General features: G+C 37.6%; 1 protein-coding gene across 1 annotated transcript in view; it reads right to left on the bottom strand.

The window, feature by feature from the left end:
* Window positions 1-7,431: 7,431 nt before the first annotated feature.
* The window catches only part of LOC127831436 (uncharacterized), a 38,165-nt gene continuing 21,552 nt past the window's right edge, over window positions 7,432-24,044 (bottom strand). Inside the window, exons 4-13 of the mRNA XM_052356418.1 lie at window positions 22,073-22,157; window positions 20,753-20,913; window positions 19,497-19,591; window positions 14,708-14,787; window positions 12,605-12,703; window positions 11,750-11,863; window positions 10,808-10,921; window positions 9,536-9,676; window positions 9,285-9,386; window positions 7,432-8,331 (exon numbers count right to left, since the gene is read on the bottom strand). Of these exons, the coding sequence (XP_052212378.1) occupies window positions 8,162-8,331; window positions 9,285-9,386; window positions 9,536-9,676; window positions 10,808-10,921; window positions 11,750-11,863; window positions 12,605-12,703; window positions 14,708-14,787; window positions 19,497-19,591; window positions 20,753-20,913; window positions 22,073-22,157 (1,161 nt within the window). The 3' untranslated portion in view covers window positions 7,432-8,161. The remainder of the gene's footprint in view (window positions 8,332-9,284; window positions 9,387-9,535; window positions 9,677-10,807; window positions 10,922-11,749; window positions 11,864-12,604; window positions 12,704-14,707; window positions 14,788-19,496; window positions 19,592-20,752; window positions 20,914-22,072; window positions 22,158-24,044) is intronic.

Here is a 24,044-nt window from a genome sequence, read left to right as displayed (position 1 = left end):
TGTATTTTACTTTAAGAATAAATCCTTGTATAAGTCTGTTATCGTTGCAACAATTTCACCATAACCGTTTACGTTTACATGAATGCTGTACATATTGAATGTTTTTGCAAAGAACACAGGCTTATTAAATAAAGTAATTCGGAAGTATTCAGAATTCATAAGCAGCATCATAAACTGTCTTTTATTCATCAGTTCAAATTCTTAAGAAAAATCGTTTTAAAAAGTTATATGAAGAGAAAAAAAAACACTAACCAGTATGTTAACATCCATTAACTTGTAATTGTGAACCCCACTAAGTCACGTGATCCTGAACCCTGATCTCGTTTATGCTCGTTTTTACGAAGCACATTTACGGGTACATATAAGAAACAGCAATACGATACAAAACATAAATAGGAATAATATACACATCACAGAAATAGTACACAATACTTGTTATTTATTCGTTAGTTGTTGCTTTTTAAGAATGGCATGATGTCATTTTGTGTAGTATTGATTAATTGGTTAATTGGTACGAGTTTTTCGATTGCATCCATTGGCTATATAAATGTTGTGAGTGTGCGCACTCTTGCAGAACTTTCCGGCTTACATGTATCACTCACACGGACGTCTTCTGTGTTGGTTTTAATGCGGTGGTGTCTTCTTTATGCGACGAAGCGGCAATATCTTACCCTTTTGTTTCGACTCTTTTAACGTTTGAGTCGATTACATATGTTACTCAAATAATCTAACGATTGGATGAATTGAATCGATCATAAGTTTGCAACATTATGTTATCCAACCAAAGAATGTACCTCAAGCAGTAAATCGTTCATTTCTTATTATAGTACTAAAATTATCATTGGCGAAGAGCGATTATTTTATTTTATTACTCTTCAATCTGTCTAAGGACATATACTGTACCCACTGTCCCTGTATTTGTGTATGTAATTGTACATTTGTGTGTACGTCCGTGCGTTCATGTTCGTGTGCGTGTGCATGTGTGTTTTTACGTGCATTCTTAATAAACTTTGCCCAGCAAATAACTTTGTCGTGCACAATTATTTCTAAAAAATAGCACAAAGTATAACCATATCAAGACCACGTAACGTGTGCTACAGCAATGTTGCTCGCTACAAGATCAAGTTCACAGAGGGCACTTGAAGGTTCTGCATTTGTCTTATATGGATAAAGTGAAGGAACATGTTTGTGTCCGGTTTATGGGTTGGAATCATAAATGCCTCAGTTTTATTTCACTAGTGCTCACAACATATTAATAGTTTAACGAGATGCGTTGTAAATTCTGACTGCTTTCACTTTATTATTTTCTAGATTTTTAACTGTAAACAGTTATAAATTTAGACATAGATTGCTTATCCACTTTGACTATATTTGCTTAAAACGTATTAAGGTCGCCGTGGCGTTGCGGATATGGTGTCCGCCTAGCGATCGGTAGGTCCCGGGTTCGATTCCCACTGTAGGAGCTTTCTTTAGATCTCCCCCATAGAAACCAAGAAAACGGACTCGAGAGCGTTTCAGATAAGCCTTAGGCTTGTTATGCAATCTAGCTTGAGTAAATAGGTTTAAAAACAAACAAAAAACAAAAAAACAACAACGTACAACTAAATTAAAAAAAAAAGTGTAGTGTCGGCCAAACTTCTAGCAGCTACAACCATACAGTTTACACTGTGCTGTATTTGTATGCATACGTTTTATTTCTTATAGCCAGCAACTATCAAATCTTGCATAAAAATTATGTTGTTGTGCGTTTTACTAAACCTTGTCATATAACTTATTATTGTATATTTTTGCCTATCTGCCATCATTGGCTTTGGGACGCTGCACACATTTTTTGAAAACGTTTACCGCCATACATTTTAATTCATAATCTGCTGATCTCGTTTTACTACACACATTTTAATACAAATACATGCGGTAATATATTATTTTAATACGACTTTTGTCGGCGGAATATCTTCTATATATGGCTTTATTGATATCACAGCTGTTAAATGCCCGACTTGAAACGATTCCAATCAGTCGTTTCATGTGTTTGTAGAATTGTTATCTGCTTTTGAAGTACTGAATGAAAGTTGTGTTTGTCGCATTCGGGCTTCACTTTATAATAAAGCTATAATTAAAAGATACTCCCTGATTTGGATCACCTTCACAATTTTCTGTTCAATTATTCAGCATTATATCATATAAGATAATGTCATAATTCTACCATTCGCAGTTGAAGCAATTCTCTTGAATAAATAACAACATTAAACCAATCGAAAACGAGGTAACCACAAAAGTCAAATATATTTTGCCTTGGCTATAACTCAAAAGAAAGGTATTAAAGGCATAATATTTGCACAAAACAAATAAGGAATACGAAACAATCACAATAACCGTTCCAAAAGAAGACATGTTGATTCGGACAAATGTCGTAACTGCTGGTGTCAGTGTTATTTTAAATATTTCGCTTAAAACAGTATTTGAAAAAAATCTGATTGAAAGGTCAATTATCACCATTTAACCTGATGGTTTATGGTCCGCTTCGGCGTTTGCCTTAAAGGGACCGTCAACCACGAATGACGAAAAAATAAAAGTTCTAAAAAACCGTATTTTTTTACAATTACATGTATAACTTTATATTGATTAAAAAATCACGACTGGTATATTACATTGCTTGATAAAATTTGTAAAGTTTTCATATTTTCAGTATATTCGGTAATAACATTTTACTGGGTATGTCTACCAGTTAAATATAAATAACGCAAGGAGATTGATCATCATCGTTAAGTGGTAAACCCAGGAATGCAAATTGTGCATGCGTAGTGAATTATATATATTTTATATATAAAATGATAGATCTACTTTCGTTATTTATAGTGTGTATATCGTTATGTCACCTATTTTTGCGATGTATTTTCGATTGCACATCGTGTTATTAACTTATTATGTGTTAAAGGAAAAGTCTATAAAAGCTCAGGGGAATAATTAAATAATACAAACTATCGTTTAAATAGTGTTTTCGCTTTTTGACGCAATTTTAAATGAAACTATGACAATATTTCATTTTACATTTGTATCACGTGATTCAATGTATATAAGAGCGTTTAATGTTGGTCATATAACATGATTCTTTTTTGCACATGATATGTATATTTGTCTTAAAGTAGTTTTGCCTAAACTGTATCAGCATAAATAAGTTAAAACATAACTCGAGTTTAGTGTTTAAATAAGGAGAAACCGTAAGCAAGATATGGTGGAAGCGGCTGTGCTTACATTTGTAACAATCCTTTTGTAAAGTTTTTTTTAAACGGCCTGGCCCGAGAACTCTTCACACGAATTAGCGTTGACTAAAAATTACAAATGAATTTACTCGATAACGTTCTTTTATTGAAAGTAATACGCCACTAGTTAGATTTTTATTATTTAAAATTAAATACAGAAATACCACAAAGGCAGGAAAAGCCGTGTTTTACATCGACCGTTGAACAAATATTTGTAAAGAGGGCGAACTCCTCCCGCAACCACGCTACCAGCGGCCCCAATAATGAGGAGCTTTCAGCGCGTCTGATTTTAAGGTAGAAAGAGGGCATATAAAATAATGTCTTTCAAATATGACGTTTACAATAAAAAATGAAAATACAACGGTTTTTTTATTTATATTATTTTACAAGAAACCTTTTCCAATAAGTAACAATTATTGTCAGAAATTTCCTAGCCTGTTCGAAGTGTGAAGGATGGCAAACGGTTTCAAATTTAGGCTTATTCTATCTTAAGCTTATCCAAAGCAAAACAATCCTTCTTAATATAACAAAGCTTTAAATAAATCATAAAATCAACAAAAGTGACGAAATTTGTAGATGGGTGACGTAATTTTTACAAAAAGTCATGCGATTGGTTAAAGAATATTCAATAAATAAGATCAAAATGGTTTAAAATACACTTGTAATATGAACATAAGGTAAAGCTTTAATACCTGATTAACATAGAAAAGCGCATGTTACAAACTCTAAAACGTATAAACATACCTATGTTCAAATGTGTGTGCACGTCGCGTTTAATAAATCAATGCGTTAATACATTACAACAGATGTGTATGTTTTATTGGCATTTAGCGATTTGTAGCCTGCTCAGTTATCAATAGGGCCTTGTTCTGTGAAAAATAGATTTAATGCGTGTGTTAAGTGTCGGTCCTGATTAGCCGGTGCAGTTCGTACAGGCTAATCAGGGACGACACTTTCCGCATAGACTTGATAATATTTTAAAAGAGACTTCCTTAAAACATGAAAATCAAAAAAAGGAAAATGTCGTTCCTGATTAGCCTCTGCGGACGGCACAGGCTTATCTTGGATGCCGCTTCAGGCACATACATTAAGACCAGTTTTGCACAAAACTCGACGCAATAGTTCTGCTGCGAACATAAAGGTGAAACATTACCACTACCATTAATCACTGTCAGTTCATAACGAACATACCAACCTGTTGTAAATATGTAACCATAATTAGGTCAAAACATTTGTCAAATTCATCTCAGACATGCGAAAATAATTAATTAAACGTAACTACGCCAGTTTCTTGTCGTGTTCTGTCTTGTATTATCTTGTTTCCATAACATATTTATGTCAACAGTTTAGCAACTATTATATTGCAAAAACGCCAAAATTCTTTTAGAGCCCAATTTATAATGTAAGTGTTCTGACGTTTGAAATATGATGATGTATTTATTCAACTAAGTGTTTGTTGTGTCTGGTGCACTAACAGTATTTTTAAAGTTCATGTTCATATGTTCAATAATGTGATGATATGAGTCGTGTTCTGAGAAAACTGGGCATAATGCATGTGCGTAAAGTGTCGTCCCAGATTAGTCTGTGTAGTTCGCACAGGCTAATCAGGGATGACACTTTCCGTCTTAACTGAATTTTCGTGTAGAAGAGAGACTTCCTTTAAACGAAAAATACCATAAAAGCGGAAAGTGTCGTCCCTGCAGTCCGCACAGGCAAATCTGGGACGACACTTTACGCACATGCATTATGCCCAGATTTCTCAGAACGCGCCTCATATGTTCATATTCTCTGTAGTTTGTTTAAGCCTAATTTATTGGGCACTGTTGTATCGAACGAATTTACAATACCGAATCCGTTCAAGCGTGATACATCGGCTATCTCCGGAATCCTCCGGAGATTTAAGCAATAAATCGTCTGCTGATCCAGAGTTCGAATCCGTTCTGGTAAAACTGGGCTTTACGCATGTGCGTAGAGTATCGTCAACGGTTGGACAACACTAATTCCAATTTCCATAGGGTCCCCTTATAAAACTGAAAAGTCCGGAATTATTTAAAGATAAATTTGTATTGTTCCAAAAAATGCATTAAAAATATACCGTTCGCAAGTTTAAGAAAAGTAAAATTCGCCTAAATGATAGCATCCTCGGAAAACAGGGTTTTGGCAGTGAGATTTCCACAAATGCACCGTACTTCAATAAACGTATCCCAAACGTTCATAATACCCCAATAAATTGTCCGAAATGTTGCAGACACACATAAGATATAGGAAATAAACTCAAAAAGCATGAGTTACATCTCTGAATTGCTTATAAACAAGAAGAGAAATGGAACTCTTAAAAATAGGCACTACTTTGGACCAAAGAAGAAAACAAACTGTTAGAAACAACTCAAAGTTCTGAGATAATGTAAAAAAAAAACTCCTCTTCATCATTATTTATCTATTTGTTAAATAAATGCATAATTTCTGACAACTTTAAATACCCACAAATACGCATTTGAGTATGACACGTCATAAGCCATTCGGCTTGCGTTTTCTGTACTTGGACTTACGTAGGCAAGGCGTCCTACATTGGCTTGTAATTCATAGACAAAGATATAAGTAGCACATTTAGACTTTATATCATTCAAAGACAGAAGTGATTTTTTTATTTTGTTGAATGTTTTTAAACACGAACGATTGTGCACAAAGACGCAAAAGTCGGCGTTCAATACTTTTATAGAACATTTTTCATCAAAATTACGTTTCCTTAAAAAATCGTAGAAAATGCATACATTATATTATAAATACATGTATTATTTTTCCAGCTACAAGTACTGGAATCAAGAAAATAAAAATTGGGCCCTGAAGACCCGGTATCTTGGTTTTGTTGAAGGTTGGATTACACTTATTCCAATTCACGTTATGTCCCATGATAAAACTGCCACGTGAAAAGCATTTGTCATGCATTTCATATAAATCAAATTGTGCAAGTCGGATATCATTTTACAGATAAATCTTTCGTCTTCCGATAATGGCAGTCAAATATATACATTTTCCAAACTTCTAAAAATTTAAAGTAAAATTCGCCCTAATTCTAGCACCCTCGGAAAACAGAGTTTCGGCAGTGAGATTTCACCAAGCACACCGTACTTTTATAAAAGCATTCCAACCTCCTTCATTTAACATAGTTCCCAAGGAAATGCGCCGAAATGTTGCAGACACACATAGGATACAGGAATTAGCCACAACACGTATGAATGCGATCGCTCAACTGCTTTTAAACCAGAAGATTAAGGGGACTCTTTAAAAATAGGCATTTCTTTCGAATCGACCACGTAGGGATACAAACTGACTTTGTGTAAAGCAACCTCAAACAATAATTTTCCAGTCCGTACAGGCTTATATAGGACGACACTTTTCGCCCAGACTTGATTTTGTTTATAAGTCTTAAAACGGAACATTCCAACGAAGCGGAAAGCGTCGTCCGTGATGAGCTTGTGTGGACTGCACAGGCCAATCTGGGTAAACACTTTGAGCCGCGTTCTGAGAAAACTGGGCATGATGCATGTGCGTAAAGTGTCATCCCAGATTAGCCTGTGCAGTCCGCACAGGCTAATCAGGGACGACAATTTCCGCCTAAACTTGATTTTCGGCAAGGAGGGACTTACTTGAAACTAAAAATACCATAAAAGCGGAAAGTGTCGTCCCTGATTAGCCTAAGCGAACTGCACAGGCTAATCTGGGACGACACTTTACGCACATGCATTATGCCCAATTTTTTCAGAACAAGACAACTTTACACCTATGCATTAAACCCCGTTTTACTAAGAGCGAGGCTCTTTAAAAAAAATATTAAAAAATGTTTGTGAACGCAGTGTGTTCTGACTGAACCCGTGACCTCAAGGTCGCCAGTAAATCACTATTTCCATAACGCCATAGCATCCTATTAAATATTGGTCTGGCTTTATACAAAGTGAAGTCCTATTTAAGACCAGTTGCACGTTTTGGGACTTCAAAATGTGCATGTATGATATGCTGTATGGACTGCTGATTATTGTCTTCCATACGCATATTTTTTCTTGTCTCCATGTAAGATTTTATATTGAAAAATAAACACAGCTAACTGCACCTCCTTACACTCATAAAATCTGTATACAACTTAAATAATTTATAACTAGAAATCTTAATGTCAAATAAATTTATTCACACTTTAAACACATCTGGACGAATAATAAATACATACTATATAAAATTAAAATAAAACATTAATACAAAATCAAATATTTACAGCAATAATATAATAGTTTCCACTACAAACACAAATAATCAACTTTGTAACTTATCTCCTTTCTGCGCATTCTGCAATAATTTTATTTTCATTAACAATCTACGTCGGAAACATGTTGGTAGAAATGTGAACGAATCCCCAAGCGTGACAAACGTTTTCGTAGTGGCATTCGAGCCCCCTCTGGGAAGACTTGTCTTAGTGCACGTGTGTAAAGTGTCAAGGAAGTCTCTTATAAAAGAGAATCCATCGCAGACAGAAAGTGCTAATCTTTCACATTCATAACCAAATTTTACCGAACGAGGCTCTTTAGTTCAAGACGCTCTTCGGTGTTCGTCTACACTGTTTGTTGGCATCAGACCCGGACAGTTTCAGCAAGGCACACATAAAAAAAGAGGTATGCTGCAAAACTTGTTTCACTTCTGCGAGAATTTTGTGCACTCAAAATAACAATGTTTCTTCGTTCTCGTCAACGTGCTAGGCCTCGGATAAATTGCTGAGTTTAATTTACTACAAAAAATTACAAGACTTTCCTACTAGTCAGAACCTTCAACTTGACATTCAATCCCTTTTCAGTCCAAACATTACAAACAATCTAAACCCCCTGACAATTGTATCTTAAAGCTTTAATAGATTACGCTTCATTCGGCTCAGACATATGCGTTTTTGTTCGCGTGACCGCCCCTTCTGCTTTGCATATTCCGCACATATACGGACACTCCTCGGGGACGTTCGTGTATTTTCGGCAAAAACCGGGGTTCCAGAACCGACAATGTCCCGGATCACCCTCGTTCGGACATTGTGCTGGGAAAAGAGAAGACAATAAATGAATTGCACGTTACCGTGATGAACAACGCATCAACGAATAAATCAAATCAAAAATTATTCACAGGTAAATTTATGTCAATAATAAATGGGCAACATTTTGTGAAAAAGGGGTTTAATGCATGTGCGTTAAGTGTCGTCCCATATTAGACTGTGCAATCCGCACAGGCTAATCAAGTACGACACTTTCCGCCTTTATGATATTTTTTGTTCAAATAAAGTCTCTTCTTAGCAAAAATCTAGTTTAGGCAAAAACTGTCGTCCCTGATTAGCCTGTGCGGACTACACAGGCTATTCTTGGGCGACACTACGCACATGCATTAAACCCTCTTTTCACATAGCACGGCCCAAATAAGAACTGAATTTTCAAACATATTTAAATAAAAATCATTGGCTTACTATCTCAGACAAAGAGAATGTTCTTTTGATTTTACGGGACGAAGATGCATCTGCCGATTATAATGGTTATGGTGGTACTGGAGTTGATGATGATAACGCTGATTTTAATTATAATTAATAATATATAGGATGGTGAAGTTTACAGTGGTTATGATGATTATGATGACAATGATTGTTAATGGTGGTGGTTGTGATGATACCGCTGCTGCTGATGATAATGACTATCATGGTTACGATTCTGATAATGTTGGTGGTGTTGATGATATGATGATTATGATAATGATGATGATGATGATGATGATGATGATGATGATGATGTGCTGATAATGATGACGATGTCTACGACGACGATGACGACGATGATGATGATGATGATGATGATGATGATGATGATGATGATGATGATGATGATAATGATGATGGTGATGATGATGATGATGAGGAGGAGGAGGAGGAGGAGGAGGAGATGGAGGAGTAGGAGGAGGATGGAGATGAGGATGATGATGGTGGTGGTTCTCAGAGAATTCACTTACCGAATTCACAATTGTCGCCAGTAAAAGGTTTCTTGCACATGCAGGAACAGGAAGTGGTGTCCAGGCTTCCTCCGTTCAGACAGCGCTTCCCGCTGCACGGCGCTGCAAGCAGACGAACAAGAGATCACGTGATTGGAATTAAGTGAGCCCAGGTTGAAAAATTAACGATCGTTCCACAAAACATTTGGACAACAACAATAACAGTCGCAGGATTTTTGAGCACATTAAAATATCAAAGGGGAGCTACTCACGATCGCATAGTCCGCACATGACGGGGCAGTAGTCTTTCTTGATGTTGAAGTATCTCGTGCAGTCGTCACACCCGACCGCCCCGCCCTCGCTGGCGCACATCTTCATATCGTTGCCTTTGTCACCATATGCTCGGCACGTGGCTATGGTGGGCAAAAGAAAAAAATGTTTATTTATAATAAGATGAAAGATAATCAATATAGCAAATAAGTATATTTATGATAACATGAAGGCTAAGTAAAATAAAACAAAATGAGTATTTATGATAACACGAAGGAAAACTACTTTTATTAACGACCTGTTTATAGTTTATCGTGCAAAAAAAACTATTAAACGAAACCTGTTTTTGATTTTTTACTCTGATTCCAAACAGCAATCCACTCCATTTCTTACTAACGCCGGAAAATATGGTTCTTTCTTAATCGCCATTAAGATTGAATTTTCTTAGAAAGCTGTATCGATAGTGTCAGATTTTATTCAGCTCTATTAGAGTATTACAATGGGGATGTTCTACTTTAAAAATCTTTATTTTAGTGTTACCTGACGATCAGTCATAACCTCCCCCCCCCCCCCCCCCCCGGAGCTCGATTATTTATTTTAAGAAATCTAAGACAATTCAAGTAACGATGCAAGAACAAATCTCTCTGACAGTCAAAATTAATACATTCTACTATTTTCCCGTCAGTATATATCGCATGTGTATTGCTTAAAAAGCATATTGACCATCATTGCACACATAAAGTCGTAATTTAAAGTACTTTGATAGGACGGGACCAGGAACAAACAGATTCTATCATTAAACCACCAATCTAAAACTAAATGTGTCGCAATTGTTTATGAGACTTAGCCCGGGCCCCAACCCTGTCAAATCTAACCCCATACCTCCCATCCGACCCACGTCCCCTCTATCTCCTCAAATCTAAAAAAAACAACATTCATCAACTGCTCTTGCTCTCGCAGTTCTCTGCCCCTTAATGAAACCCCATCTGACCATCATTCCCATCAGCTCATGTGACGTCACATTGTCATCCCTCTGACCCTCACCACCATCAATCAAACACCCTAGTCTGACCACCACATCAACTGCAACCACTTCCGTCTAACCATCAACCCATAAACCTCTCTGATCACCTGTCGATCAGCCTTACGACCTCTCTGATAATCACCCATCCCGAGTCATCTTGAATCACCACCCCGTCCAAGTCTCCTCTGATCCCTGCCCCAACCCCCCCCCCCCCGCCAACGCCAACCCCTCTGACCCCTCTGATCCTTACCTACGTCATCTCTGGCGCCCTCGTAACGACAGCCATGACTTGACGTGAACACTGTGACGTTCACCGCCGTCGTCACAGAAGGAAAGCCGCCTTTACTGCCACCGTTTCCGAAACCTTAAATAAACAGGGCGAAGTGTTCGTGTATGGAAGAAATATCAGTGCTTAATTTGTCTACGTCATTCTGTTTTGTCGTTTTGATTTTGATTGTGTTGCTGAGATTGTTTTCATACAGATATATATTTCAAAGTTTACATGTACCTAATCAAACAGTATTTTACTCAATCAATTAAAGTTTGTATCAGTCATTTTTAATTACTTTATGTAGCATTCATTTAAAGACGCCTTAAATAATGCAAAATACCGTTTTTCTGTGTTTATAAATCACATTACATATAACAGAAATGTTAGTGATGACGTGATAATTGCACCTTGAAGTTCTTTACTTACCTGTTGAACACATCGTACTTAATCAAACACATGCACGTTTTAATGCGATTTCAAATAAAAAGTCATATTTCAGCAATTGTGAACACAATAATCATTTTTGTTATAATTAAGTCGTACCATAATGTAATAATTGTCATGTATTAAATAAATGTTTGAACTACTTTTCTTCAACAAAAGAAACACACGCAACAGAGTTCCCAGAGCAATGCCGCTCTGGACAACCGGATCTCAACTCATGTGCGTTAGGTGTCATCCCAGATTATCCTGTGCAGTCTGCACAGGCTTTCACATTTACTTTATTTTCTCTAATAAAAGACTTCTATTAAACGAAAAAAAAAAACGACAATAAAAGCGACAAATCCAACTTTTTAGAGCGCCTATCATTTATCACACATTCTAATGGTTATTTCTCGATAATGCCCTTACGTTACTCATTTAACCCATGTCAAATTAACGTAAGTTCTACTTTATTAAAGCTATAAGCCCTTCACGTACCGGGACACAGGCCGCACATGTGAGGACACTCTTCCGGAACATTGTAGAAGAGGTTACAGTAGCTCGCGGGCCAGTCCCTGCCACACACCCAGGCGTCTCTGGCGGGACAGTCCACTGATGTAATGAATGTTCCGTGGTTAAAGTGATGAAAATGGTATAATTATAAAAATGATACAAGTGATAATGTTGATTGTGCATTTATATGTATTGTGATGATCATGCAACGATAAATTGTCGAAACGTAATCATTTAGTTGATAGTTTTACTCAGTTGCACTTATTGGAAGTGTATAAGAGTATTACATATATAAAAAGAAAACAAAGTATACGCATTATTATAATACAGAACGTCTTTAAGAACTCGATACATTTTACACGTATACAATAACCCGTATTGGGCACAGAATGCAATAGAGTCACGACTTATTCGTTGTATATTGGGGTAATATTCACCACGAAAAAAATGCATCTTAATGCCAAGTGGCTGCCATCGAACGAGCGGGTATATTAACATGAATAAGACAAGTCAGAGTTGCGTATCGTAAATCTTACATATTGCAATGACACGTTTAAACGATAGACAGTGAATGTGTATGTGCAAGTTGCAAGTAAAGACTAATAATCGATGTAATTTCACACATAATTAATTAGTGCGCGATAACCTTTTTGTCCATAGTTGAGCCTAGAGTGACCGCTCCTTGCTCAGATATTTTAAACAAAATAAATGGAATTCAGACGAGATCAAGAATCACGACACTTAAAAGCAAACACAAATAAGCAAAACGAACATCTTTGTGCAATGTAGCCTGTATAAACAAAGCATATATTAGTGCAGTGTAGCCTCGTGTAACCCTACCTCTCTCACACTGTTCCCCTGTGTAAGGCTTCGGACATTCACATTTACACGCCCCTGGGTTAAGACGGCCCTTGTTCAGACAAATCAAACCATTGCAGTCTGAAACAAAAGGAATATATACGAGCCTTGTTCTAGTAAAAAGGGGCATGCATGTGCGTAAAGTGTCGTCCTACTTTTGCCAGTGTATTACACACAGGCTATTCTTTAATTTACGACTCTTCCGCAAAAAACTAGAGTTTTGTTATAAATAGACTTCCTTTCAATGAAAAATATCATATAATGTGAAAGTGTTGCCCGCATTATCCTGTGCGGACTGCACATGCTTATCTGGGTCAGGGACGACACTTAACGCATATGCATGAAGCCCCACTTTGCCAGGGCGAGGCTCATATGCATGTGTCAGGTCATATTTGTCATAATTTATTTTGCTAAATGATTACTTTAACTTAATAAATTTTGAAACGTGCATCATTATTTTTTTTCATCAATTGATTATAAACATAATATAAACTAAAAAATGATCAAAAGCACACGCCTGTTTGATGGATGCATGAATGGCGGCAAAGAGTCGAGCCCGTTGTTAAAGATGTTTGTCCTGTCAAGCAGATCGTGATAATCTTTAATCTATGTTATACTTTTCGCAAGGGTATGGGCTTTTGAAGGCTATCTCCAGAACTACGAACTTAAAACTAATGCCAACAATTAAAAAACAAGTCAATTAAATAAAAATCTAAAATACTTTAAACCTGATATCATGGACCGCAAACTTTGTAAAGACTTCTAAGTTTAAAATATAAGTTATGTTTGCTATTGTTAATTGTTTTCGACGATAACGCAACTTTAGCTACATCATTATATCTATACATGCTCAAAACGTTCCGGGGCGAAATTAAGTTTGACCTATAACTGCGTCCTTGACATTTGACCTTCATACGAATATATTGCGCGCGACACGCCATCTCTACATTCTGAAAATGATTGGTAAGTTATTTTTAATTTGCGCTATTGATGATTAAGTAACAATATTTATAATTTAAATACACTACCATTTGATGTATAGGCACAAGTTTTGCGCGCAACACGCCAGTTTAGTTTCGATCTGATAAAACTGGGCCTAATGCATGTGCGTAAAGGGTCGTCCCAGATTAGCATGTGCAGTCCACACATGCTAATCAGGGGCGACACTTCCTGCGTTTTGAAATTTTGGTAGCCTCTTGAAATAAAAAATCCAGTTAAGGCGGAAATTCTCTTTCCCGATTATCACATGCTAATCTGGGACGACACTTAACGCACATGCAGTTAATCCAGTTTTCCAAGAACGAGGCTCATTTGTGGAAATATATTTTAAAGTTAGCCGTTTAATTATCAACTTACATTAAGGAAAAACTGTTTCGTGTATACAGTTTACGTTTGAACTTTGAGTGTAATCTTGACCTTAAAACTGTGACATAGCAATTACGCGCGATACAAACGTCTCCATGAGGAAATATATTCTCAAATTTTCCAAAGAATTATGAAGTTACAGTACGCATAAGATTTGTCAGCGATTATGTCATTTTTCGCAAAGTGATCATCTGTGGTTAGTTTGTTTTTTTAATCCCAAACAAGATCATGTTACAGTTTGGACAAGATCTGAAGGCGCATTTACGGAGAGTCCCATATCCGCCAATATGACGGCAAAACTGAGATGTCGCACGAGGAATCGACATACGTTTTACTTAAATGTTGAATAGGCAAACGCGTTTTACAAACCAATGTGCGGATAAAAATATTTGTTAACATTCAGAAAAATGCTTGGCTCACACAATTTGAAAGTAGAGCGTATAAAAACTACAAATTTTAATGTAATTTAATTGAGTCGCGATCTGGTAAAACAGGACATAATGCACGTGCCACAAGTGCCGACACTGAAATCCGCTTTTATGATTTTTTTTCGTTTTAAGAAATTTTCGTCTTAAAGAAATTCAAGATTTTGAGGAATGTAGGTAGACTACACAGGTTTTTTTTATCTGGGACGTCGACACTTTTCCCACACGCTTTAAGTGCACTTTTCCCAGAACAAGATTCAAATGATAAATAGAAGTGCAATTAGCGGACGTTTACCGCATAATCCGTTGTTACAGTTGTGAGGACAGACTTCACATCGGGAGCCAGCTGTGTACGGATAGGCGAGATTTGATTGGCTGAAATAGATAAAGGAATGATCTAATTTGCTGATAGATTTAAAGGACACATTCTCAAAAATAGTTCAATGACGGATCGATTATGCTTCAATGATCTGATTTCATGAAAGGTGTCACATAATAGATCCTTTAGACTGAAAGATTGAAAGAGCAAAACTTATCGCATTACAAAATAAAATGCAGATACTTTTGGCTTAAGTGAGACCACGTGCAAAAAACTGACAGTTCGAATCGCTGCAAAGAAATTGAAATGGATGCATGGTAATTTATCATAGAGAACGTTTTATAGCAAACGCGTTCACTGTTAGGGAAGAGATTTTCTCACAGCTCAATGTTGGAAAAAACGCGAAAATGGTACTTGTATTTACGAACAAACAAACTGAGAGTGACGCAACATATTCGTTTACGAACCGCCATTCAAATTATAAACTTTATTAAGTTTAAAAGTAAATTATTATTATATAAATAAAAGAAAATACGCTACGTCTTTAAATAACGGAACGGTTTAAATGTTAATCAATACTTAACGTCTTATTGAAGGCACAGTTCTTTGTTCGGTGTCACACTGCACTGCGCACGAAGGAATATTTGAATCATAAAGGGAATATTAGTTTTACATTCATATGCGCTCTACAACGGATATTCGATATGTCTCATTACTCGTTCTCGCGAAACACTATATCGAAGTTTTGTTTGGTTTAAAAACACTTCCTGAATTTATTTTTTGAATTTCTGATCAATAAGTTTCACCGAATTATGAATACAAGGATTGCTCATTACATTATTGTGTTGATTCGTATAATTTAAAAACGCAGACATTATTTCATATCGTTGTAAGGCTTTTGTTCAGTGGATACAAAATCTTAAATATTACAGAAGTTAAAACAAATAAAGTTCACTCAAGCGTGGGAGAATAAATTTCCACGTATGGACGACAGAGAAGTGACCTTAACACTTGAAAAACCTCGTGTAAACTGTAAGGCAACGAATTATTCACGAAATAACGATAAGACTATAATGGATGTACACCAACACATATAACACCACGAATGAACCATTGTGTATGGAACTAAACATATATAAAAAGTGTCTACAGTAATTGCGAATTTTATATGAGCAACCAAGAAGTCAATTCAAAAAGATGTATACTATCCAAATTCTACAAAATATTCAAGTTGGCAGAAGTTAAAATATTGAAGCTATTGTGTTAAAAGTGTCTCTAGAAAGAAGTGGATTTATTATCTAATTTTCAAAAATGGGTGTAAACGTCAGTAGAAATTCTGTATTATCGTGCGAACTCTTGATCGTCAAAGACACAACACCGGAAGCCGACCTCCAGTGCGAGATTGTACAGGAATTCGTGAGAGAGGTATACGTCAGTTACAGCATCCGGGTTGTCCGAACAATCGATTTCAACCCCACATTGGCTTTTTTCTGTAGAAAAATACTGTTCTTCTTGAACGCGGAAACGGACGCAATTTCTCATCAAGTTCCCGTATGGCTGACTTCACTTCCGCATTTCGATCACAAGCGCCGCGGTGGGTATTTAATTCTCGAACTAGACGAAGAATGCAACGATTCCGATGCCGGATTCTTCGAGACGGTCTATCGTAATGGCATCGCATTCAACCGTGTCGTCATCACGAACCACCATCTCGTCTTTCAGTGGTGGCCGCTCGTACTCCGCTTCCTTACGCCACGACCAAAGATGGCGTCAGCCCCCGGCGCGTTTACGTCAATTTTGTTCAGCGAAGCGTTCATCGACGATAAAGCCGTTCATTCCGGAGACGAGGCGGATAGCCTCGTGAAGTCGAGCGTTCACGAACAGTTCTTCGCAAAGCTCCGGAACAACCGTCACGTGCACGTATACTGGAGCGGCGCGTGCCACCCGAGCAACCCGGAAGCTCGAATGGTTATGATTTACACGTCATTAGAATTGGATATCACCGTATTGCGGAAGTTCATACGTGAGCAGCCACGAGACGCGTTCCTTATTCTGGATTTTGATATTGAAGACGAACACGTTGATCGACTGCCTATAAAGGTCTACAAACTAAGCGAGCACGTGAAGGGAATTTTTAACATCATGTTAAAAGCTCAGATGATATGTCCTAGGCACCCGTTACGGACCCCTTTGATGCCAGTCGGACCATTAAAGGTCAGCAAAGATAGGACGGCCCAACACGCCGATGGCCTAAGGATATTCGTTTGGCTGATTTGGACTCAGTATCCGAAAGACAAAATAAATAGCGTTCTTCGGGATTGTCGTCTGGTGGTCGAACGAATCGGAACGGAAGCAGACGACGCGTGGAAAGTCGTTGCTAAACAACAGCCCTGCACATGTCGGAAGTTTGAGGATCACGTGATCTTCAGCGGTGGCTACAAATACCGGATATGCGCGGAGAATGCGTGGGGTGTAGCCTCTGAGTATTTGGTATCCGATTGGTTGACAGTGTAAAAACGTTCTTTATGGTCGGATTGTAGTTGACTTAAATGAAATGATGTTTCGCATGTCATAACTTTTCAGTCGCAGTTGACCAAGAAATGCGTTTGTAATTAGATTTTGTTTTAATGACTTAGTGAAACAATTTCGAAAACATTGTTTTAAAGAATTCTTAATGGGTTAAAGTTTAGGGGGTAGGGGCAAACAATACAGTTCCCAACCTCTACCGGTCGGTGTTCAGTGAAAGAGAACATGTTTTTATACACACTCAATAGTTTATAAACTCGTTGTATATCTGGGTTAGAGTATCTTATAAATATTTAATTACGTACACGATACAGCTTTACAGTTACGTTAACTGTTAATTCGTACGTAAGAGCGTGTTATTTTGTGTATGTTATACTTTTTTCCGAGGCATCGGATGTCTCTTTCAGAGTGTCCTTGCCCACAGCAGAACTCAAAATCGGCTTCGTAGAAAACATAACCTAATCAGGGACGACACTTTCCACTTGTATGGCAGTTTTCATTTAAAGGAAGACTCCTCTAAACGGAAATCCACTCTAGGCGATTAGTGTTGCCCCAGACTAGCCAGCGCTCACTGTGCATTCAGTAAGCCCAGTTTTTCATAGAACGCGGCTACATTTTGAGGAAGTGCAGTATACAGGAAATTACATATTCCAGCGAGTCTTATACTGTCTGGTGTGAATCACAATGTCTGCTACTTCTCGGTGTAACGTCTTATGCGAAAGGCGATTAGATAGTTAAGTAAAGTCGCCGTGGCATTGTGGATATTGGGTCCACCTTGCAATCGGGAGGTCACGAGTTCGAATCCCGATAGGGAGCGTTTTCTAGATCCCCCCCCCCCCACCACACACACACAAAGAACTGGTTCAAGTCGCAGGAAACGGACTCGACAGCGTTTCAAATAAGCCTTAGGATTTCGATGAAAACGATATCAATTAAAGAAGTTTAAACTATTCCTAAGTCAAGTTAAGCGTTCCTATATTTTAAAGGGGCCTGTTCACGTTTTGGTTAATTGACAAAATTAAAAAAAGGTTGTTTTAGATTCGCAAATTTTCATTAAAGTTATGATATTTTTGAGGAAAAAGTAATACTGACCATTTACCATGATCTAAAATATCCTTTATATGCATCTTTTGGTGATATGAAAGTCTGAAAATTATAAAGCGTTGCAACGCGAAACGATTGAATAATTTGGGAAGTTCTGTTGTTGTCGCTATATTTTGGGAAACTACGAGGATTGCTGATATAAGTAAAAAATATATTCGCTCATAGTATGAGCACGGATGGTCGAGTGGTCTAAGCGGGAGACTTTTTACTCCAGGACTCCAGGGGTCAGTGGTTTGAGTCCAGTTGAGGGTTATTTTTTTTCATATTGTTATTGTATTATTGTGTTTTTTTATTGGAGATTTTTAGGTCAAATGTTTAAAATTTTAGCCGTGTTGCGGAGAAAGTGGACTCAATGTGTGTGCGTAAAGTGTGGACTCAATGTGTGTGCGTAAAGTGTGGACTCAATGTGTGTGCGTAAAGTGTAGTCCAAGATAAGCCTAAGCAAGGGATGCACATTTCGCTTTACTGGAATTGTTCGTTGAAAAAAGTCTCTTCTAAATAAAAATCCAAACTAATGCTAGGTTTACATCTGGCCACGATTACCACGATGTCCCCGATTCCAGAGCATCGTGGCGAACGTAACAGAGCGTGGAGTCGAATCGGGGTGATCGTGGGGGAGCGGAACGGAACGTGGTTGAATCGGGGACATCGTGGGCATCGGGACAGATTTTAAATCAAACTTAAATTTCACCACGATTGCCCCGATTCATTTTCTTATCGGTTAAATCGCAGGAGATCGCAACAAAGCGGCTTTGTCGTGGGAGATCTTAACAGGACGTAACGGAACGTGGTGGAGCGTGGAAGCCAATCGTGCTGATCGCAACAAAGCGTAACAGAACGTGATGCAAATCGTGGGCTCGATCGTAGCAACAAAACGTGCTGATTTCGAAAGGAAGCGTAACAGAACGTGGAGTATACCATTTAATCGTAGAGCTCCCCGATTTTTTAGCCTCTGGCTAATCGGGGAGATCGTGGCCAGATGTAAACTTAGCATAAGCGAAAACTGTCGTCCCTGATTAACCTTGGTAGACGGCACAGGCTAATCTGGGACGACACTTTACGAACATGCATTAATCCCCGATATCCAAAAGCGCGGCTCATTTTTATCCGAAACTAAGATTTCTGTACAACTTACCCTGACGCATAGTTGCACACAAAGAACCGGATATACTTGGTGTTCGGACACTCCGCGTAACCGCAACCCACCAGAAACGTCCCGTTCTGAACGATCTGAAACAGGAAACGCATGCAACGTTTATAATATAGGACGTAAGTGTCACCTCAGATTAGCCTGCGCTGTCCGTCAAGGCTAATCCGGGACGAGACTTTCCGCCTAAACTGGATTTTCGTGATAAATGTGGCAAGTACTTTCTCGGCATGTGTATGCAAAAGCCACAAAGGCACACCGGTCCCAGTGGGTAATGCGGCATATTCCTATGAACATTACTGCATCGGTCTAATACAAATGGCCAATATGCATCGTGTAATATTTTCCGAAATATCGCAGTACCAGGGTGCAGGATCTCGTGATTTTCTGTGGTTCAATATTGACCTTAAATGAATGTAAACACATCGGTAAGTGGTGCTTTTTAATAACTTTTAAAAACAATTTTTCTTTAGAATTTCAACTAAAGCACACAACACAGTTTTTATGCTGATTATTGCAATGTGAAATACATCAGAATTTAGCAAGCCTGTGTTCTTGGCCACAAATTCGATGTGTACTGCATTCATCAACTCGGTTATGCAGCACGCAACGTGAAAATTTGGAACCGATTTCAGACGTGTTCAATGATTTAATTTTAAATCTTAAGATATCGGTACAAATTGCAAAAAAAACTTGTATGCTCTAAAAATGTTTGCCAATGTATTTAAATAACTTGAGATATTTGCAAAAATAAAGTTCTTAACGGCGTGTATACATTCTGACCAGCCCGTGTGTTAACCCCTGAAAACCCCGTTGATCCTGCACCCTGTACAAAGGGACAAAAGTATATGTATAATGAAGAACCGAACGTCAGGTGTTTTTTTTTTTTACTTTTACATGTGTAAATCATAAATAAACATTTCAAATAACTCCGTAAACTGGATTGTTTACCCCGTAGAGGCGAAAAAATCGTCGTCGTAAAATAGCATCCCTTAACTACCCGATTCAAATTACATTTTCATACATTTTAAACTCCAGCATTGAGCAGAGCTCACATATGCATCGTTGATGCTTGTCTACTAGTCCAAGATTGGGGATTAATTTTTTATGCTCGTGTATGTAATGTAGTATATTCTAAACCAATACATATGTTTTTACTAAACCGGATTGTCGTGAAACAATTAAGGTCGTCATGTTGGTAGTTTATGAAGCATGAAGCAAAATCAACCACTGCTGCCACATACCTGTGTAAAATGCGCGATCTGGCGCCAGCCCTCGGGTCCCAGGTAGGAGTCTGGCTCGAAGCCGTAGCGGTACATGGAGATCTCATCGTACCACATCCGGATCGCCTCCTGCCAACTCTCAAAGCCCACCGCAACGTTCTGCCCCACCGTGAGGCCGAGCTCTAGAAAACACATGGAAATTACTCTGTTTGGCAGGGGAGAGATTATATATCGACCAATAACGTTTGTCTGTCGTTCTTTCCCTGGGTCCGTCTGTCCGTAACTCTGTATGTCTGTCTTCCGTCTGTCTGTGTGTCTGTCTTACTGTCTGTCTGTCTTACTGTCTGTGTTAGTGTCTTTCTGTCCCCCTGTCTGTCTTAGTGTCTTAGTGTCTTAGTGTCTGTCTGTCTGTCTGTCTGTCTGTCTGTCTGTCTGTCTGTCCGTCGTCTGTCGTCTGTCTGCCTGCCTGCCTGCCTGCCTGCCTGCCTGTCTGTCTGTCTGTCTGTCTGTCTGTCTGTCTGTCTGTCTGTCTGTCTGTGTCTGTCTGTCTGTCTGTCTGTCTGTCTGTCTGTCTGTCTGTCTTACTGACTGTCTGTCAATGAGGTCTTTTAAAAGTTTGGTTTTAATGTATTTTTCGTTAAACTACCAGGCGCCAGTTGAAGGAAGCATGGTTTAAAAGATTAAAGTATTAAGTCGCATAAATGTGCTCACCGAAAGTTTAAAATAGTTGACAGCACCGTTAGCGAGGAATAGTGTTAAAAGACAACGAAACCCATAGTACCTCTAAATATAACGATCATATGTTCTCTCTTGACTAGTATTTAGTTCAATAAGGTTACTAAGTGAAGCATCTGAGTATGCTGCGGACCATAAACTTATGGATATTCAAAACTCTTAAATGTATTCCATAATCACGCAGCGTATGTATTTTAATGTCCCACAAGGAGGAAGCGTGCTTGGTTCACTAGCTGGGCTATAATCGATCTCAATCTATCTCATTATATCGCTGACGAGGTCGTAATGGAGTGCCAGCCGAAATGCAATACACGGAAGTAAACATAAGATTAATGTAAAGCATGCTCGTCACGGACAAAGGAAGGGTATACTCCTTTAAAGCGACAGTATCATAGTTATTAGTCAGAAAAAAAACGGCATTTTTTTTTTGGTGAAAGTTGCCTTCACACGTTTTGGATTAAAATAGCTAATGTTCATTATGGTTGTATCAAGCAAAATACAACTTATGATAAAACTACATATTATTTTTATATCGATTAATTTAATCAATAGTAACATACCGTTACACTTTAAAGTAAGAAAATGCGAGACATGTCTCATTCGTACCCGGTATTTTTCGTTCATCGTCATGCGCCAGGACGCATTGTTTGGCCCATTTCTGTGCAACTGCCGCCAGTCGGTCATCCCATTGCTAGAAAACAACGTAAAAGCAAAGGTCTATACTGGTTGATAAATTATTGTAGCTCGGAAAAAAATTGTGCGACTTTTTTTTTAATTTGGAGTTAATATTTCCACATTTTCCAAGTGGTGTGGAAATAATACGATACAAATACAAAAGTACTGGCAGTTGATAAAATATGAAAAACGTTTCAATAACTCAAATTAACAATTAAGCCTCACTCTGAGGAAACAGGGCTTAATGCATAAGCATAAAGTGTCGTGCGCACCGGCTTATCAGAGACTGCTCTTTCCGCTTGTATCTTTTCTTAACGAAAATCCATTCAAGGCGGAAAGCGTCGTCCCTGATGAACATGTGTTTACTGCACAGGCTAATCTTAGACGACATTTTGCTCAAATGCATTAAGCCCCGTTTTCCCAGAGCGAGGCTCCATGGTGTATCTCCAAATATGGACGCAATTTTTAATACTGTTCTACATACAGTAAACTAGGACCCATTAGCGCATAACTGAACTTTTACATGCGATAAATTGTAAGTTAATTTGGTTAATCTGTTAAACATGCTAATTTATTAAAAATTCCACGTAACAGCACGTAGTTGATGTGACCAGCAGGTGTATTAGATACTAATTAAAACACATTCAACTTGTTTATGTTTAAACCTGTTAACTAGAAGTTATGTAACATGTAAGGTACATCATCAATCACGCGAGCTAAACATGTCAATATACTTATTCAAACACGTGTACCGTTCAGAATGGAGGACACGTGATTTTCTGTTAATAGATACTAGTAAATTTACGCTAGAAATGTGAAAAGGTAACGGATACCCAACATTTTAATGGCATATACAAGACGAAGCACAAATAAGTTTTTTTTTCCAATGATGGCGATACCCCGCCTCGCCATATATTGTTTAAATTATGTAGAGAGTTATAATATTTATGCTGTACAAATTGAATATGAAAAATGGGTCTAAAGTCTGAACATTAAATTTTAAAGGGGCATATTGAACATGCTTTATGTGGCAATTAACAATTCATGTTTTTTGTACGATGAAAGGTGTACTACGTCGCACAATTTTATGCCCACGCGCATACCTGCATACATACATATAGATCTATATATAGAGAGGCGTTAGTCCAGTCAACAGCTTTACTTCGTTGTGTTGATGCTAATAATTTAACAGGTATTAACGATTACCATAGTCATTTAAAAACCATTTCACCCGAATGATATTAAATCAGTTCTAACACCATTAAGTATATTATTCAATGGATGTGAATGTATAAAGCGAACCAGAAGCAAACATAAATATATAATAATTAAAGTAGCGGTTGAAATCTTGAAATCAAGTTAGGATCAACACAAACCACACAGAATGGCTACTACCTATTCAACATGACGAGTATCTCCTTCAAGTCAACCTTACATAAACAGGTATTAAAATATTTAATTAAACATAACGTGAAAATGTTATCAATATAACCATGCCGCCTAGTAAACGTTAACGTAACAAACGTTACGGATATCATCCGATTAATGCTACGTAAAAGATATGATACACGTAACAGATAGCACCAAGTTAAAGTAATTTTAAATACAGACACGTGAAATTTACCGTTGAGTTAGGATTAAAAAAAAAACATTTTAAAACGCAACTTTTACCAAACCATTTGATAGTTAGCTTATTGTGTTTCTCTTCATAACACTAGCGATGTAAACCAATTAGTTATTTATGTGTTAATTGTATTATTTGCTTGTGTAACATAATGTTTGTTTAGTATTTCATTTGTGTGATCCTCTTTTTTTATATTGTTGTTGAGTATGTGGCTAAAGGCATGTATATCCTAATTCTGCCCACAAACCGAAACTGAAACTGAAACTAAACCAGTCAACG

Source organism: Dreissena polymorpha, chromosome 5, assembly GCF_020536995.1.
Source record: "Dreissena polymorpha isolate Duluth1 chromosome 5, UMN_Dpol_1.0, whole genome shotgun sequence".
Lineage (NCBI taxonomy): Eukaryota > Metazoa > Mollusca > Bivalvia > Myida > Dreissenidae > Dreissena > Dreissena polymorpha.
The sequence above is the reverse complement of the archived record's forward strand: the minus strand, read 5'-3'. Positions and strand labels throughout refer to the sequence as shown.